This window comes from Asparagus officinalis, chromosome 3 (genome assembly GCF_001876935.1).
Source record: "Asparagus officinalis chromosome 3, Aspof.V1, whole genome shotgun sequence".
Lineage (NCBI taxonomy): Eukaryota > Viridiplantae > Streptophyta > Magnoliopsida > Asparagales > Asparagaceae > Asparagus > Asparagus officinalis.
This window is the reverse complement of record NC_033796.1, coordinates 42,672,736-42,692,443: the sequence shown is the minus strand read 5'-3', so window position 1 is coordinate 42,692,443 and position 19,708 is coordinate 42,672,736. Positions and strand designations below refer to the sequence as shown.

Here is a 19,708-nt window from a genome sequence, read left to right as displayed (position 1 = left end):
GACCTGCAGATTGGCGGGTCGGATTTGAGTGACCTGCAGTTCGGCGGGTCGGATTTGAGTGACCCGCATTTTTCGATCTTTTCGGCCGCCGTCTTGGACTTTGGCCTCCAAACTTTGTGCAGTTTTGGTGGCTTCTTTTCCACTTCTTCCCTCTGCAATCTTTTGACCTCTTGCGCAAGAATTCGCGCGCGCAAGCAGTACGCGACGCTTTTTGATCCGCTCTTCAAGAGTTGAACGGGTCCTTTTGACTTGTACCCATTCACTTGTTGGTGATTTGGAGGAGAGGGCATTTGTCCGCTGTTGGGGCGCTTGACGTTGCCTAATTTTCAGATCCGTCTCGTAACGGATCCCGTCAATTGACTCCAAAGCCCTAGCGAGTTGGCGCGCAAGGCGTTGGCGCTGCCTTTGGCGAGCTCTCTTCGATAAAATGGACGCGCTTTCTGTACTCAACTCCTTGATTGAGGAGGAGTTCAGATCTGCAGATTTGGACTCATTGGAGGCTGGAAGGGCGTTGTAAGGTTCAGCTACCGCAACAACGGGGGCGTTGATCTTCCTTCGCTTGCGAGAGGCGGAGGATCTGGAGGAGGAGGACGACAGATATTCCTCGAACTTCAGTTGGTCGAACTCGTACTCGACCACTTCTTCAACCGGGATGCAGATCCGAGGTTACGACACGACAGCTCCGGCAGCGAAGCTGTTGGCTCCCACTATGGTCGCCAGTTTGTTTGCGTCGAAAATTGTTGTATTCATTGCAGTATTCATTACAACTTCGATCGTTACAATGAAAACAAAAGGATAATCTTTTTTATAAGATCTTTACACAATGAAAACAAAAGTTACAACTCTCGTCAAAACAAACGCAAAGATCGTTTATCGGTCTTCTGCTTGCGTGGGATCTTTGTCTGTGCCGGGGTTTATCCGTGGACCGCCTTTTATCCGTGGACCGCCTTAGATCTGGATCCGGTTGATGAAAAATTTGGCAGAGCTTCGTCTTTACCGAGAAAGTATTTGATTTGAAGCGCTGAGATCGACCAAGCGAAATCAGGGCTCTTCTCGAGATTAAGACCAAGCCTAATCTCAAGGGACGGACGGGAACGGGCGTCGGATCTCTCGAACTCTCCTTCTTTATGCCGAAGAACTCGCCAAGATCTGTCAACCCTCGCTGAAATTCATACTCCTTTGACTCCACAATCCGGCAGCACCTCCTCGTCTTGATAATTAATCGTCCCTGCTAAAAGGAGGCCTTAAGCTTGTATTTATAGGCCTCAGATGCGGTTATTTGGATGAGAACAAGTGATTTGGCCTTATCTTTAGTCAATAACAGCCTAACCACGTTTGTAGATGATATCAAGTCAGTTGGGAACCTCTGGAACCAACAAATCTCGAGAAAAATCATCAAAAACCGAACCTTTCCGTCCTGCGCTCGCGCAGGTTTGCCGATTTTTTCTTCTTTTTCGTTCTCTTTCTTCGAGACTTGTCCTTTCGCGTGTTTGGTTCGCTTCGTTGATTTGTATGCTTTGAGTTGATTGACGCATGCGAGCTGATTGGCGCGCGCGAGCTGACTGTCGAGCGCGCAGGTCCCTTGATTCGCCGTTTTGCTTCAGGCGCTTGTCGGCGTCAGATAATCCTCTTAGACTCGGATAACGGTGTTCGTCATCTTCTCTCTGTCTCGAGCTGTGTGCGGACACCTATAGGCATTTTTAGACGCCTACAGCTATGTTACTCGAATTCAGCTTGGAAGAGCTCCATGAGAGCACATCTAGAAATCAACAAAATCATGTTTTTCTACATTATTAATCATTTTTGGAAGTTTTAGCAATCATTTTGGGAGTATTTATCAGCTAGACATCTATGGCACGAAGGAGCTCATGTTATCTTCGAAGCCACCACGGCTAGCATCTTGGTTGTCTTTTTGGAGAGAACAACTCCGGCTCCTTGATCGCTAAATCATGAGAACAATAGGAGAATGTCTCCTTCTTCGCTGGAATAATCTCTTTTCTAGAGTCTTCAGCCCGCAAGGATGTAGAAGAGTTGCCTAGTATCCTCTGGTCGTACCGCACAACCCACAAGAACTTGACCGGGGAGACACCATTTAAGCTAGATTATGGCGCCAAAGCAGTCACTCTCGTCGAAGTAGGTATCCTGACCATCCGACTACAGCACTTCGATGAGGGCGTGAACTCAACAGGATTTCGAGTCGGCCTTGACCTCCTAGACCAGACCCCGAGGGAAAGCGCTCCGGACTCAGGTCACTAATCATCAACAAATCGCCCGCTACTATAACAGCAAGATCCGACCTCAGAGATTCAATTACTAGCGATCTCGTCCTCCGCAAAGCTGATTTAGACAAAGACACTCGTAGAGGCAAGCTAGCACCTAGGAAGACCCCTACACAGTCTTAGAGGAGCTGCAAGCTGTCACCTATCGATTAAGGGCCCCAGACGGGAGAGCCCTCCAGCATCCCTGGAATATCGAGCACCTGCAGCGTTATTTTCAATAATTTCAATGTGTGACTTTCAATAATTTTGTAAATTTCCTTTGATGTCAATGAAATTCTTATGGAAACTGACTCGATTGCTATCTTGCACTTCTATAGTGCCCAATCTATGCAGGAACACTAAGCCATTTGTGCCTTTTCAGGAATAAACCCAATGCACTCACCATATGGTCGACTCCCACAGTTACCTCTCGACCATTATGATCACATTGAATACTCGGACGTCTATGTAAGTCCTGAGCACCCAACCTCAGGGTTGTCCTCTCACCTAATTGTCGTTAGGCCGGCTCTCAGTAGGGCGAAAGACCTAGTCGACTTCAGCAAGTCCTAGGCACACCCTCAGGGTTGAACTTTAGTAAGTTCTAGGCAGTCACCCCCGGTTGAATATTAAGCTCTTGGTGCCTTTTTAGGAATAAACTCAAAACACTCACCATATGGTCGACTTTCACAATAACCTCTTGATCGTCATGGTTACATTGAAGCCCCAGCCGTCTACGTAAATCCTAGGCACTTAACCTCCGGGTTGTCCCTTTTGCCATTTTGCCCACACTGTGGCCCCCACAAAGCAAAAGACATAGTCGATTTCAGCAAGTCCTAGGCACAATCTCAAGGTTGTAAAAGACCTAGTCGGCTTCAATAAGTCTTAGACACAACCTCGGGGGTGTTCAAGTCCCAGGCGTCTACGTAAGTCCTAGGCACCCGACCTCCGGGTCGTCATTCTGCCAAAAGCCCTTAGTGCCATCATGGGTAAACCCAAGGCATGAAATTCAATTGTTCGGTCATCTTCGACAAAAGACTTAGGTATTTCAACTTGCCAGTTCTCGTCGACAAAAGACCCAAACATCACGCCCACAAGCGGCACAAGATGAGCCAATCGTCTCGACTCCACAACATTTGTGTCGACACAATGCGGTAAACTCACAACAATCAACACTTAGTTCTCTCAATCAAAACAAAGCTACAAGCTAACAAAACAAAAACAAGGAATAATTATTTTTTGCTATTTTAAACTTTTTAATTTAAAGTGATATATATATATATATATATATACTATAGGTATATATATGACTATATATGATATATATTATATATATATATATATGATATATATAATATATATATATTATATATATATATATATAGTATATATATATATTATATATATATATATATATATATATACTTATATATATATATATTATATATATTATATATATTATATATTAAGTATATATATCATAAAAATGATCTTCACACAAAAAACTTCATGTAAACACAATATGTATGTCGTTCAGACATTGAAGGAAGTCCTACATCCATGAGAACACAATCTTTCCTTTAGTATTCTTTCAACTAGTCTTGCGTTGTCCGTGCCAAAGCACGGTTTTTTTTTTTTTTTGCTACAGTATTCCCGCCTTTTTAACATCTCCTGTTTTGAATTTTCTGGGAATGCTACAGTAGCCGTTCTGCTACAGTGTATTTTACATGCTCCAGTGTACCTGTGTGCTACAGTAATTTTTTAATTAATTATCTGCTACAGTAATACTGCTACAATAAATCTACTGTAGCATTTATTGTAGCATGAACAGTAACTCTCTGATCCTGCTATTTGTATAAAAGAATAGATCACAACTTTACAAGAGAGAAAAAAAGAAAAATAATTGTTATTCATTAATGTTTAATTGGGTGAATTCCTTCAAGTTATATTCCTCGTATAGTGAAGAAAAAATTTTGTTATTGAGAGTAAAATCTGCTAAAAAATAAATATAAAGCAAAATAATCCGGGCTGGGCTGGGCCAAACCAAAGATGGGCCGGTTCAACCCCTCTGATCTCGGATTTAGCACAAAACCTAGCCCAACCCACAACTCGATGACATTGAGTATTCCTTGAGTCTTGACCCATGACGGGCTGCGTCGGTTCAACCCACATGTCGACTCGGCATGTGCCCACCCCTACAGATTACTCAAAAATTGGACATTGATCAGTCCATCCAGTTTTGAGGAGTTTGCCAAACAAAGCCTTATATTGTTGCATAGTTGTTGTAGAGTATTGTGATTTCTTCTTCACACACAATCTTCGAGCTGTTTAGTAACCCCTACACTAACCAAATAACAGAACTAATCTGCTTAGGGGTTTAAAATGTGTTTGACAAAAAATGATCTAAGATTCGACTAGATTTTTCCATTCAAAAAGGGTACCCCTTAGTTAGGTTATATTCGAGCTGTGTGGATTTTACGTTCTTATCTATTTCGGATCGGTTCTCGAATCCTGCCCCCTACCGAATCCGAACAGAGGAGTTACGGGTTCGGATTCGGGTTGAATTTCGGATCGTTTTCGTGAGAATCCAATTTCATCTCTCCGCCCCCAAAATTCCCAAGGATCATGAAATATCAGCGGTCTCTCTCTTCCCCCTCTCTCTCGCCCCTTTCGCGCCGCCGATCAAACGAACAAAAGGTAAAGCTCAATTTCTCTCTCTTATCTTTCTCTCTCTCTCATTCTATAAACCCTAAATCCTATCATCATTAGGGTTTACTTTCTCTCCCCCAAATCCCACAAAACCCTAAAATCGATCCCTTAAATTTCTTCTAATTGGCGTAGAAGATAGTTCGTTCATCTGATTGCTCGGTAGAAATCAATTCTTGGCGAATCATCTGCTAATTAGGTAAATTTCATCGGTTTCTTGAAATTGATTATGTATTCTATTTGTTGATTGCGGGGTTGATCAATGAAATTGATGGTTTCAGTGAAGTTATTTTATCGTAAATGGCGATTGCCGCTTCTGGGCAACTGAACCTGGATGAAGCTCCATCTTGGGGTTCTCGGAGCGTCGACTGCTTCGAGAAATTGGAGCAGATTGGGGAAGGGACTTATGGGTAAGTCGAATTAATTCAAAAAGTTCTTTTTGTTTCTCAAGGAAATCTAGAAATCTCTCTTTTTTGTGTATTATTATTTGAGATTATTATTGCTGGTTAAATTAATTCGATTGGTGGGAGGTCTTATCATTCAATGAAAATTATCCCAAAGTGCTCCCTTTCTTGATTTTATCATGAAAATTTGTCTTGATTAAGTTTCTTACATCTAAGCTGAACGACATTGAGATATTGATTTGAGAATTAACTGACCTGAAGTTTCCTAGAGTTTTCCCTGTTTATCCTGTATCACATGATGCCTCAACTCCCAGTAATTGCACTACTATTATTGTACAGGTTTATAAGAGATGTAGACCGTTCATGTAATGATTTTTTATCACATATAATTTGTAACAATTAGGAATGGAAATTCCAGTTGTTTCGGGCTTTCAGGACGAGCAGGTTAAAGTTGGGATATTCTGGTTTGGTTCCTTTCTCCCATTCTTCAGCATTCTTGTTACCGGTATACAAAATGATGATTTGTTTTAGGAATTGACCCATATTACTGGAAACTAGTTATTGTGAGATGGGGGGTGAAGTGCAGTGCTTTGATTATATAGTATTAGGGATTTAAAAGAAAAATTGTCTTTAGCATTATGGCTTATAGAATGAGGATTCATCTTTCATACATATGCAAGAAAAGCATTTATGAAAACTCAATAGAGTAAATATGGCATGGTGGATGTTTTGGTGTGAGCTAGGTAGCAGATATTGAATTATGGGATAAATGCTTTTGTATCTGTTGTTGGTTTAAGAGGCAGACATAAGATTAAAGTGTTTTTTGATTAAAATGTAGAAGAGAATGAACCACATTGGGCCCAACAGATTGTGCAACTCTACTATATGTCAAGTCTTCCTAGGGTGTCATGTCACAAATAAACTTCTAATCTACATATATGATGGTGATGAACTTAACGAAGAAGATAATTACAGACAAACTGAATTACAGAACATGATTTATGTAACCAACCTCCCACGTTTGCAGTGAATGCATTCTGTTTGCGTTGTTGTATGCTTGTCACCTACTTTAGGTCAGTTTCAACAGTTTGCATACAATGCTTGGAAGTAGGAATGCCACTGAAGTTTTGATCTTTAGCTTTGTTATTCATCAACTAGTAGTGGCTTCTTGCAGCTGTTACATGCACTTTTATACTTCTTTTGTTTTACAATAATAATGGTTCCTATTAGTGCACAATGCTGCCCCCCCCCCTGCGCCCGCTATCTCTCTCTGTGTGTGTGCTCGCCTCTCTCTTTCAACTGAAAGATCTTTTATTTATAGATCATTCATCTTTCCTCCCCCATGATTTCCGCATCTCCAGAATAGGATTTATGATACTTTTGTCAATATATTTTACCATGTTATCGAGTGTTTCACATGGTTTTGTAGTAACTAATTACATATTTACTTTTATTAAGTCAGAAAGTTGACAGTTTCTTTTTTTGATTCCCATATTCTTTATTTTAACTTAATGCTTACATCTTAAAGTTTGCATATCATGTTCTTTTGGATTCTTTGTTGACAATCTTTCCCATGACGTTATTGTATACCATTTAATACTACAGTAAAACTTTTTATGTGCTCAATGCACATTGATTAAATATTTTAACTCGTTGATAGAAACTTGTTAGGCACATGTAATCATGAGTAAAGAGTGTGAGTTCAGTTAGCATAATTTGCTATGCATGAACCAAAATGTGAGCAGCATACGAATGAAGATTTGAACCCACCAGGTTTTGAGATCAGTAGGCTTAGCAAAATCATCTTGAATATTTCTGCAATATTGTGATTTGGAGAGAGTAGCAAGTCAGATCACGTAGGAAAAAGAATGCTGTCAATCCGTTAATTAAACCCAAGAGTTAGTTCTCAAGAGCAACAAAAGCTTATTGAGCTATTAGTTTCAGCCTTTCAGGAATGTTGTATTTGACGTGTAAAGACATAGTTCTAGCAGAAAGTGATGTAGCTGTCAAGGGAACTCAAACTAGTGGGTTGAAAATGGAAGGCGGGAAGCAGACCGGGTATGGAGGCGTGAATGGGAGGAGGTGGAGGATGGGAACCATCAAAGATAAAAGGGAGAGGATTTGTGTGCTATCAAAGCGGACTGAAGCAGAGAGCACAGTTGAGTTACAAGACAATTTTATAGGGGGTTTAGATTAGCAAAATATGTTTAGGATTTAACTTAGGAAACCTGTGGCCAATATTGTCTCTTGACATAAGCATGTTCTTTAAGCCACTATTCTATAGTTTAGATTAATTTCATTTCTAGAAATGTGAGCTATCAGTAGTTTGACTTTCAATTTGACTAATCTGTTTTTCCTTTTGGGGCTGTTTGTTTCACAAAAAATTTATGGAAAAAGCTTTGATTCGATGACCATTTCTACAAACCCATGAGAAATTGTACGATTTCCCACAAGTTTTCTTGTTTTTGTTTGTTTACCACTTTGAAACCACAAGAAAAAGTGAGCTGGCTCCCTCCCATTGGTTGATGTGACTCTAATTTAGGGAAACCCATTTCAGAGCTTTTGGGTACGAAATGGGATGACACCCTTTTTGAGGTTTCTTTACTAATATCCTCTTTTTAGGTTTTCTGGAAAACGAACCAGACAGCCCCTTAAGAATGTAGCTTTTAGATCAATATTATTTTATTTTTCAGTCACCCATAAAATTAATATTGGCCTATAGTAATTGAATGTTATCTTTTCTTGGTACTCTGTTCGTGCTATGTTTTTCTACGGTCATTTCTTAATTAGTAATTCTCTTTCTAGTTGGTCTTCATAATGTTTATAATCTACAGTGATAATTGTGATGTGTAAACCTCTGCTAAGTTACTCCAGGCTGTCCACTATTCTTCTCAAGCATTCCTATTAAAACTCTTGATTTGTGCGCGTACGTGCATTGGTTGTGTGCTTATAAGTGTGTGAGCTTATGCACGTGTCTGCTACATTTGTGCAACACAGTGGTTTCTGCTTGTTGGAGCCATTGTCATCTTATTTTTATTAAATTAATCTATTTCTTTCTAGCAGTTAATTAGTTCTCTTTTTTTTTTGGGTTATTGCAGACAGGTGTATATGGCAAAAGAAATAAGAACAGGAGAAGTAGTAGCATTGAAAAAAATTAGAATGGACAATGAGAGAGAAGGGGTATGCATTCCTATCCATATGTTATGGAAATCTTTGTCTTGTTGCATCATGCTTGTTAATACTGATATGTTTTATTTTGCAGTTTCCTATAACGGCAATACGTGAAATAAAAATTCTGAAGAAGCTGCAACATGAGAATGTTATTCAACTGAAAGAAATTGTAACTTCTCCAGGTTGCTTTTAAGACAATCTGGGCCTTGATAAGTTTATTGTTTTATCCCTGACATCTTTGTTGTATTTTGTTTCTTGCTTGGCCTGTTGGTTTATTCCAAAATCTTACTTTGTTGTAAATACTTTCAGGTCCAGAAAAAGATGAGCAAGGAAGACCAGGTGTGACTCTATTATTACATTGTCTTATACTCAGCTATAAAATAGTTTAATATTTGTGTGAGTTTCTTTCAAAAAAGTGATCTTTACACAGAGGATAAGGGAACTGATTTTAGCTTGTTTCCTTCCCTTGCAACTGCTCGGTTAGTGAGAATCAGTCTAATGTTTTAATTTTCTTGTGAGACACAGATGGAAACAAATACAAGGGAAGTATCTACATGGTATTTGAGTATATGGATCACGATCTGACTGGCCTTTCAGATCGTCCTGGTATGAGATTTACAGTACCTCAGATAAAGGTACCAAATTTTAGATGACACTTTGAATTGTCTGTTATGCTACTATTTTTCTTTTTTGATGACTACTAATAATTTTTTTTTAACTTTTTCCAGTGCTACATGAGGCAGCTGCTAACTGGATTGCATTATTGCCACGTGAACCAAGTGCTACATCGTGACATAAAAGGTTTCCATTAAATCATTCTGTTCATTCAGCTCACCCTTTTTTGCAAATATTATTCTGATAATGTTAGTGTTTTATATCTTTTGATGGTCCAGGGTCAAATTTACTCATTGATAATGATGGAAATTTAAAGCTTGCTGATTTTGGACTTGCACGCTCCTTCTCCAGTGATCATAATGGAAATTTAACAAATCGCGTGATCACTTTATGGTACAGGTGAGATATAGTAATTAAATTGTTAACACAAGCCGTGTTGACAGTTTTGGTACTGACTTTATCATGTAGTAATCAAATAGTAGTTATTGTACGGCTCTTTATTTTTAATTGCTTCAGGGTCATATTGGTTTGGTAACTTTGGTTACAGACCTCCGGAGCTTTTGCTTGGGGCGACGAAGTATGGTCCAGCTGTTGACATGTGGTCTGTTGGATGTATATTTGCAGAACTTCTTCATGGAAAACCGATCTTGCCTGGAAAGAATGAGGTGAGATTGCTCATTGTATTTGTCATTTTACATGACTAATATACTGTTTGAATGGCTCTATTTTCTGCTTTATTTAACCATTGCTAATTGCTTCCTGGAGGCTAAATATTATTAGATACCCGAATCTGAATTAACTTGTTCTTCCTTTTAGGCAACTCTCAGATTAATCGAACAGATCCATTGTCTTTTACTTTCCATCCTAGTCCTCTAAACCAAATGGAGTCCGTACATTTAAACTTAACATATACTTGCGAGACCATATGCATGAACTACAAACAGTTGGTACATATCGCATGTTTTCACTTTTCTCAAGTCCCGGAAATCTTACAGCACCTACTTTCCAGCATAGAGGCAATTACATTTGAGCACCGTCATATGTTTCTTGTTTGCTCTTTAAAACTTCTATTACTTTTGATTTGTCCTAGTTAAGACTGTTTTGCTTTTAATTTTAATTTCATTTATTTTCCTATTCTCACATACCTGGTAGGATTTACATTATCATAATTGTTTGATTTCTGCAGCCAGAGCAATTGACTAAGATTTTTGAACTTTGTGGAACACCGGATGAGATTAATTGGCCTGGTGTTACCAAGATACCCTGGTATAACAACTTCAAGCCATCAAGGCCAATGAAGAGGCGTGTGAGAGAGGTTTTTAAGCAGTAAGCAACCTGTAGTTCTAAACATGTTTTGGCAATTATAGTCTTGTAATGCAGTCTAGGCTGGGTTTCCATCTTTGCTGAAGTTTTATACTAGAGGGTTGTATTCATATTTTCTAAGTCTAATTGGGGTACATGTTGCCTGTCAGTTTTGACCGCCATGCATTGGAGTTACTTGAGAGGATGCTAACACTCGATCCATCTCAGGTATTTAACTGCTGCTTCTGCACGGTATTTTTACAGTATATATTGAACTTCGTTGCTTGGTACTTTTATATTTACTGTATTGTTTTCTCTTCTTCTTTTCAGGTTGCAGCAAGATTCATATGTTTGTAGGAGTTATTTATAATGTGACTGAAATATCTCAATATAACATTGGTCATGGTCCCCCCACCACCCCCCCACAAAAAAAAAAACATGACTAATGTTATATTGAGATATCTCAGTCACATTATTAATAACTCATACAGGCATGAATCTTGCTAGATATTGATTCTGGGCCACACTCTTATTGATATTTCATACCTTATTGTGCATGATTTGTTTGCCAGGTTTTTGGGTGCTTCTCTTTACATTATATGACAAAAAACTAAAAAAAATTCTTATTTTTCACATTTTGTTGGAAGATATTTCTAGAGAATGCACCTGCAGCTTAAATACTTGCCATCACGCTCAAAAGTTTTCCAATTGCTTCCTTGGTTTTTATGTATCAAAGTATTTTGTAATTTCCAATTGCTCTCCATTATACATCTGTACTATCTGTGATTTTGTTGGTAGTATCATGCTAGTTTCAGTGTTTCTGATATCCTTGTCTTGGAGTACTGTATGTCTACCTGATGATATTCTTCCCCCTGTTATCATCTTTTGAAATCTGAGCATATCTCTCGTACTAAAACCTTTGCTTCCATTTTATTCAATGATCTTTTATTATTCTTGAGTAGCCTGTAGTGTATGTGATGTATTTTGGTGTTAGATACCCACACCTTAGCTCTTCTTTTAGAACAGACTGCATTTAATCTTACATTCTGTATTATGTAAATAATATATGCTACCATTATCCTTAGGGTGGTTAATCAGTGGTATTGCCTTAAGTGAATTCTGGCTAGTCGATAACTGAATTAAGAACCTAGCGGAGAAATAGGAGAATATTTATGGGTGCCATTTATTAGCTTCTATTTTATTTAATTATTGATTAGTCCTTAATGTTTATTATGTATGCATTACTTATATTTTGTTAATAAATATTCAAGGATGATTATAAACTACGAAACTATATTTGTTAATAAATATTCAAGGATGATTATAAACTATGAAATTATATTTGTTATTATATATTCAATGGTGATTACAAAGATAATGATTGTCAGCAGTAATTTGATTCACTACTATTATTTTTATATATAGATATATTTAGCTATTCTGGGCATAGCTAAGCTGTTTAAAAAAAAACTCTATTTAACACTTTCAATCCACCAGACAATGCAATTAAATTTAATTTACACAAACCTTATCATGCTTCATTCCGTCAGTTAGCTATAACACATCGTATTGCAATTATTTCACCAAATAGCATGGGGAAATGGGGAATGGGGTAATCCTCAGATCTGGTAAGTGACCCTTGTAGGTTACTGGAACTTGTCAGTGCCCTTGTTCCACTCAGTTCTCTACTTGGCTTAGCACCTTAAATTGCTTATTTGTACAACTTGATGGCAGGTGAAATTGAAATATTTAAAAAAGAAGAGGTAAGTGGCTAATGCATTTTGACTTACCCCCTCACCCCTTTCCTATGTCATTGAAGAATTATATTTATGGAAAGAGCAGTTTAAACTTTGGCACCATAGTTCGATCTTCTTCATAGGAGATCACACGTTTCTGTTATTATGGGACATGATAAGTGGTGCATTACTTATATCTATTTTTCCATTGGTGCAGCCCCTTGTTCTAACATCAGAAATTTCTTGAGCTGATAACCTATTTGTCTTGTATACTTTCATGATATACTGTAGATCCCTGATTTTCATCTCAACTTTTCTTGTCCTACTTTTTTTAGAGAATCTCTGCAAAGGATGCACTAGACGCGGAGTACTTCTGGAATGACCCATTACCATGTGATCCTAAAAGGTTCATCTAATTCCAGAATTATCCATATTTAGTACATGCTCCAGTATACGATAATATACTACCAAACTGGCCTAGTGGGCTTTATCTAAAGTTTCTCATGTTAAGTATTTTCTTTTCACACAGTTTACCGAAATACGAATCCTCTCACGAGTTCCAAACCAAGAAGAAAGGGCAGGCAACAAGCGACAGCATGAGGAGATGGCGAAGCGACAGAAAGCTCGCAGCATCCAACAGCACCACACCCGCCTCCCTTCCAATCCTAGCCAAACCAGGGGGGCAGGCCACACCCTACAGATTCGGCGCAGGCGCGGGCCCTCTGCAGCCCATCCACAACCATCCGTCAAAGATGGCAGCAGGTGCCCGAAGCCACCATTATGGGAAGCCACAGGGACGGGTGGGAACGCTACCCCACAGGCGGAAACCCTAGCGGTGATAACAACAACTCCTAATCACCCGAGTCGCGGTAGGGCCAGGGTGGCGGAGGCTACAGTCAGTGGGAGCCCTATCCGCCGCAGGGCCGCGGGCCCAGTATGCGGGAGCGGGGATGCGGGAGCTTGGTAGAGGCGGTGGCAGTAGTGGTGCTGGGTTATGGTGCCCCGAACTATCCACCGGGGGGCCCATATGGGGGTTCTGGTGGTGGGCGAGGACCGAACATGGGTGGTAGTCGCAACCAGCAGTACAATAACTGGCAGTAGCTGGGCTCAGTGCAGCTTTTTGGCAATGGGTTGTATCTGAGGTTAACATTCTGTTATAACTTAATCAAGGACTGGTTCCCCAGTGCTTTGTATATCCATCTGTTGGTTTGGGTATATTGAGGTTCGGCGGTCTGTTCTTGAATTTAGGACGACATTTATTATTGGTTTGAGTTGGACTGGGACCAGAGGAAACCAGGAAATCGTACCAAGAGTGATCTGATGTATACTGGTAATCCATAGAGTTACATATTTCTTCAATGTCATTTGATGTCATGCATTTGAGAAAATAGTGAGCTTACAGGCCCGTTGGTTGGTGTCAAGATTTGTGCTGTTCTGCTTCATATTTATATGGTTTGTCTAGAATGCAGCTGCTACTCGCCAGCTATAAATTGCATAGACCTGGAATGTAGTCTTCATCTTTCACTAATTCTGTGGTTTCTGCGCACTGTTTCACGAAAAAGAGTACGGGGTTTTTTTTTTTCTCGTTCTTTTCCCCGGGTGCTGGAGTTTTTATTTTCCTATGTCCTGAGGTAACAAAGACGCCCGGTGCTGGAGTTGCGGATGGTACGTGGAAGCGACGGGGCGAGGATTCCTTTTCTTAGGAACACACCACTTCTGGCAAATGCTGCTATGCTTGCTTGCTAAGAAGATGTTGAGGCCCTGGAGCCCCTGGTGCAGTACCTACGCGTTTCAAATTAATGCCGAGTAAAGAATATTATTTTCTTTTCTTTTTCTCCTGGTTATTGCCTGCATCCGATTATCCGAACATTTGAAGAAGACGAAGGCCAATCGCTCGTTTCACTCCGCATCCTGCTCTACTCAGTGTCACGCGAAGTTATAGTTGTCGTTCATGTAACTTCGCCCATATGTAATCCAGAACCCACAGAAGCGATGATGCTTGCTTCTGGCCATTATTTGAGGCAAAACTATGTGAACCCGGAGTCGCTTATGATATCTAAAATTGTGGATGTGTGGCGCGTGCGCGTGTGTTTGTGTGAGAAATCCGAACCCGGTCCCTTGATAATACTGCTAGACGAACTAGGACTACGTACATAATGCGACCTTAATTCCAAATGGAACAAGCATTGAAACAACAAATAATGAACCTACTCCTACTCGGGGTGGGCTAATATGACACCTCTAAATATACGACAAGCCGTAAAAAAAACTTGGAAATGTCAATAAGCAAACAAGAGAATATCCAGTGGAAGACGAGCTTGAAGAGGAGCGAGTCCGCATCGGATTTCTTCTGTGCTGAATACCAGCAGCCCAAGCTGAAGTTCAGCGATCTTTGCGTGTCGAGAGAGACGAACAGCACGATGCCAGCGGCACTTACAACGCGCAGATGCGACTCCTGGCAAGGCAGAAGTTTATGACGAGCTACGGATCGAGAAAGAAATAGAGCGCCATGAAGAAGACCATCAAACTCTTTGCGAGCTTGAATCCCTTTGCTGATGGCAATAGTATTAAAAATAAGCAATATGATGCAGCTAGCGGCATTGGATATCTGTTTTCCTTCTTTCAGTTTCTTCTAGTTTCTAGTTCTTTCAACCGTGAGGACGTGATTGTATGATCCTCTCAGATAATTTTTTTTGTAATTTTCCTCTCTTTTTTCCCCCCATCAGAGTTAACGTAAGCTAGTTTTTTAAGTAATTTTTTTAAATCCTTTTTATTTGTCTATTCTTTCTGTGCTTGTGAAAATTAAGTGTACGAAGAAAAAGCCACTGAAATTTTTCTACACAGAATTCCATCTAAACGTCCTTACAAACAAGTCCCTTCTTTTTTTTTTTCTCCCCTAATCAACACGTATATTGCTCCCAAGATTTGTCTCCAAAACGTTTTTTAATTTACACGATAAAATATAGATGATCAAGCACATCAAATACAAAAAACTTTCAACACAAGCTACATAAATCATTAATCAGAGGTAGAAGTTCATTAGGAAATAAGTATGTTTAGCAGAAAGTTAGATAACTTCAATACAAAGATAGACATCTTTTAAGCATGGAGGCAGAAAGTTTCATATAAATTAGAGAAGTATATTCGTATGCCTTCTGCATCCCAACCTCATACAGTGCTCCGCTAGCTGCACTGGACGCCCGTGTCGGAATCTGACGTCTCTGTATCAATCCAAGGATTTGGAATGAGCAGTCCCTGTAGAAGAATTGATGCAATTATCTTGTGAGAAAAGTTCTTATCGGTGGACCATATAAGATGAAGAACAATACCCAATGCCCAGCCGCTCCTTCTTGAACTCCGCCTTACCTCAAATTAGTTCAAATCTTCCTCTTTCCTTTTCCCCACACTTGATCTCAAGGTGTTACATATGAGTTGGAGAAGATGGAAGCAAGTCAACTATGATTTGTTCCTATTTTTACCATCCGCAGGAATTGAATCGTAGAAAGCATATAGTGCACAGGGCCTTGAATGTTAGCAACATACTGGAAAACTAACCAAAGAAAGACAATAGAGAGAAGGAAAGGTGGAGAACATAAAGAAGGAAACATAGAGAAACAATCATAGAGACAAAGATTTAACGACGTTCGACAATCAATGTGATTACTTAAGTCCTCGGGGTACGACTAGGTCACGATTCCATTGCTATAATCAATAAATGATTACAACCGGTCTCTCAAAAACTCACCTCCATGCCTTCTCTATTTCTCTCTTCTTGATACAAAATATAATAGACAACCAAAGATGCATATTTATAGCATAGGGTTTATGCCTACGAGCTCGGAAATTCATAAAATACTCTCAATATAGAATCATAAATTAAAATTTTCTTCCAGGGGACCTTTCCCACTGGACCTCTGTCTGCTGATCAGTCAGCGGGACCCCCCCCTCAAGGACCCATTATAGTTGGGTGCAATTATATAGGCGCCCATTATGGGTCTTAATGATATGTATTCTCCATGTAAATTAGGGTCCACAAACAACATTAAACACATTCACAAATCAAATCCTTAGTTTACAAATAAGTGATATTGATCTTTCTCTGACATATAACACAAATCATTTTGAGTAGAGAGACTCATACAATCTTTTTTTTTTTGAGAATAAAACAAGAGATATACCCTGTTCATTAATATATATCAAAAGTATAGCTACAAGAGTAGGATACGAACTGTATCCATAGAAATTAGAAGATAGAAAATATAATTTCTCTTAACTAGTGATGTATAACCTTCTTCTTCCAAACATCCATGAAGGTGAAGAGTGGGCCTTGTCGTCATTCACCGTAGACATGGATATAGGGAAGAACCACAGCCGACCATACATATAGTAAAAAGAAACTATATTTTCTATAATCCAATAAAAACAAAAAGGAGGACCACAAAATATGTTCTTTGCACAAACAACACAAAAGACTAACATATGCTATCATCCACTGCTCCTCGAGATTGGCTTGACTTCTAATGCAGCTGCTAACTTGAGTTCAGAACTTCCTCTTCCAGAATCTGTCCATTCATATAATCCAATGATAGTTGAGTTAATAATGGACTGAACAGAGAAGTTGACCTGTTCAAAAATAAAATTATTCCTTGTAGACCATAAATTCCAGCAAACCGAAGATAAAATAGCGCCATAAGATCCCATCAATTTTTTGTGGAGACTCTACAGAGTGAAGAAGGTCATAGAGAGATGTCGGCCATTTGAAAGGCATATAGTAATCACTGAAATGCTTCCACACTTTTTTAGCTATATTGCATGAGAAGAAAAGATGACCTCTAGATTCAGGATGTGTACCACATAATAAGCAAGTAGGATCCCCTTGCCAACCTTTCTTCATAAGATTATCTTTGGTGTGTAGTCCATTCATAGATAAAAGCCATGTGAAAAACTGAATTTTGCTAGGCATTATAGGATTCCATATAACTTTGAAAATGGCAGAAGGAATTCCTCTAGAGTTTAAGAAAACATACAAAGACTTGACTGAGAAAGAGCCACTTGATGTAAGAGAACATTTAGGAACATCCACTTGATTGGTAACTCTGTGCAAACCAATAAGATTAATGAGCTCTAGCTTTGCAGTGGAAGATACAGATGAGATGCTTCTCTTCAAAATTGGATGCCAATGCCATATATGATCATGAAAATTTCCTTGACTACGAGTAGAAACATTTGTAGACAAAGAGAGATTGTATAAACACGCATATAAACTTGCTAATGTGTTATTACCAATCCATTTGTCTTCCCAAGAGATTAACACATTTTAGATCTGTAAAATCACATCTCATGTTTCCTTGACTCATACAGTCTTTTCACCAAGAGATTAACACATACAAGTTTCCTTGACTCATACAGTCTTTTCACCAAGAGATTAACACATTTTAGATCTGTGAACAATTATCACATCTCATGTTATGGCAGCATTTTGAAAACTACCTCTTCGCTTTGAAAATCTCTCAGATAGATCAGACGCAACAGAATACCTATCATTCTCATAACACCCAGTTACGAAAGCAACATATGTTATCTGATCAACACTCTGATCTTCATCCAGCAGTTTGTTTAGAAATAAAAGTGATGCATCCACTTTTCCATCAGAACTCAACTTTCTAACCAAGATATTGGCAGTCCGAACCCAGTGTTTCTTCTCCAATCTCTCCAATAACGAAATCGCAACATCTAACTTCTCTCTCTTGCAATACTCATAAGGTAAAGTTACACGACTAATTTCACTAGGAACCAAACCCTTGTCGAGCATCAGCTCATATAGAGCTCTAGCCTCTTCTAATCTATTTTCTTTGCAAAGCCCACTTATTAAAGCTCCATAAGTAACGGAATCAGCTCCGATTCCACTCTGAATCATTCTATCAAAAAATCTCAAACCAGAATTTGCCTTTCCGTCCCTGAAGTAACCACTTATGATCGAGGTATAAATTTTCTTGTTTGGAACTAAACCTAGCTTAATGCATTCATCGAACAATCTCTCACTCTCGTTCATATTCTTCTGCTTACATTGAGCAGCGATTAATGTGGTATAAGTGTGGATGTCAGGGGCACAACCAACACTAACCATTTGATCAAAAACTTCTTGAGCCTGATTGATTTCTTCTCGCTTGCAATGCTCACTAATAAGAATAGTGTAAGTGACCTTATCAAGCACCAATCCCTCTCGCAGTGCATTTCGAAGGATTCTATAAGCTTCTCGAGGCCTTCCCTTCTTGAAAAGTCCATCAATAATCGAATTATACGTGCACATGTTTGGAAAACAACCTTGTTCTCTCATTAAATTCACCAATTCAAAAGCACGATCAAGATTTCCAACTTTGCAATGCCCATCTATAAGAGTACTATAAGTTTTAATATTTGGAGCCAAACCCTGCTCTTTCATTCGAATAAATAGCATCTCAGCTCGACTCAGCTTTCCTTCTCTACAATACCCAGAAATCATTGCGGTATAAGTTTGAATATTAGGCTTGTAAGAATTGCTCTTAACCAACTTAAGGAAAAGCCTAAATGCCCTCTCAGTCCATCCGATCTTGATCAATCCATCAATTAGTATAGTATGAGTATAAACATTTGGTCTTAGTCCTTTTGCTACCATTTCTTCTAAAACTTGAAAAGCTTGCTTCACACTTCCCTTCTTAGCTAACCCATTAATCAAAGCAGTATAATTTATCACATTAGGAGAAAAACCCATCTCAGACATTCTCTCAAACACCCAACGAACTTTTCTGAACAAACCCTTCTTGCAGAATAAATCAACAACCAAAGTGCACGTCACATTATCGATACAATATCCTCCATGTTCCATTAATCTCAGAAACCTCTCAACTTTACCAGCTTCCCCTGAACGACAAAACCCTGTAACTAAACTCCTAAAACTAGTAACGTCTGCCAAAGCTCCTCTAAGAGACATTTCATCAAACACCCTCTCTGCAAAATTCGCTGCACCCAAATCGACACTAATCTTAAGAATTCGGTTCATGGTGTGAGTGCCTAGAGGTAATCCTTGGTTACTCATATCAAAAACCATATCGACCGCCTCTTTGAACCGCCCAGCTTCGGAGAATTTCTCAACCATAGTTCTCATTACCTCTTGGGCTTTCTCCAAATTGCCATTGGAGATGAGTGAGTCTGCGGTTGTTATGTAGAGATTGAAGTAAGTTTGAAATTTGGGCTGAGAGGTAGCCCAATGGAAGAAGGAGAGGGCAGCCATCGATCCTTCGGTGGCGGAGAGAGAGGCCACGGCGGCCATTGCTTGGTCATGGGAGATGGCTGAGGGCTGGAGAGATTTGAGGGAGCGGTCGCCATTCTCTAAGGATTGGGAGATTAAGGAGCAGAGATTAGAGAGGGGGAGATTGGTGGCGGGGTCTTGGGAGAAATGGCGGGCAAGGATGAGTTTTGGCGGGAAGTAGGTGGGCGAGAGGAGACGGTGGAGGAATGACATCTTCCCTTTTTGGAGACG

At 39.4% G+C, this 19,708-nt stretch overlaps 2 protein-coding genes across 2 annotated transcripts; one reads left to right on the top strand and one right to left on the bottom strand.

The window, feature by feature from the left end:
- LOC109833953 (cyclin-dependent kinase C-2-like) lies at positions 4,862–13,631 on the top strand. Its single transcript, XM_020401835.1, is given in 18 exon segments — positions 4,862–5,160; positions 5,243–5,371; positions 8,464–8,545; positions 8,628–8,718; positions 8,846–8,875; positions 9,062–9,171; positions 9,265–9,337; positions 9,430–9,550; positions 9,699–9,816; positions 10,338–10,477; positions 10,624–10,681; positions 12,525–12,595; positions 12,719–12,770; positions 12,773–12,901; positions 12,903–12,994; positions 12,996–13,120; positions 13,123–13,184; positions 13,186–13,631. Coding segments are annotated over 17 exon segments (1,569 nt in total). The 5' UTR covers positions 4,862–5,160; positions 5,243–5,261; the 3' UTR covers positions 13,291–13,631.
- LOC109835018 (pentatricopeptide repeat-containing protein At4g19890) lies at positions 16,373–19,690 on the bottom strand. Its single transcript, XM_020403018.1, has one exon. The coding sequence runs from the start codon at positions 19,688–19,690 to the stop codon at positions 17,651–17,653; it is 2,040 nt and encodes a 679-aa protein (XP_020258607.1). The 3' UTR covers positions 16,373–17,650.

What these genes read in the sequence shown, in the direction of transcription:
- LOC109835018 (XM_020403018.1), bottom strand. Translation starts at nt 19,690, where the DNA reads ATGTCATTCCTCCACCGTCTCCTCTCGCCCACCTACTTCCCGCCAAAA.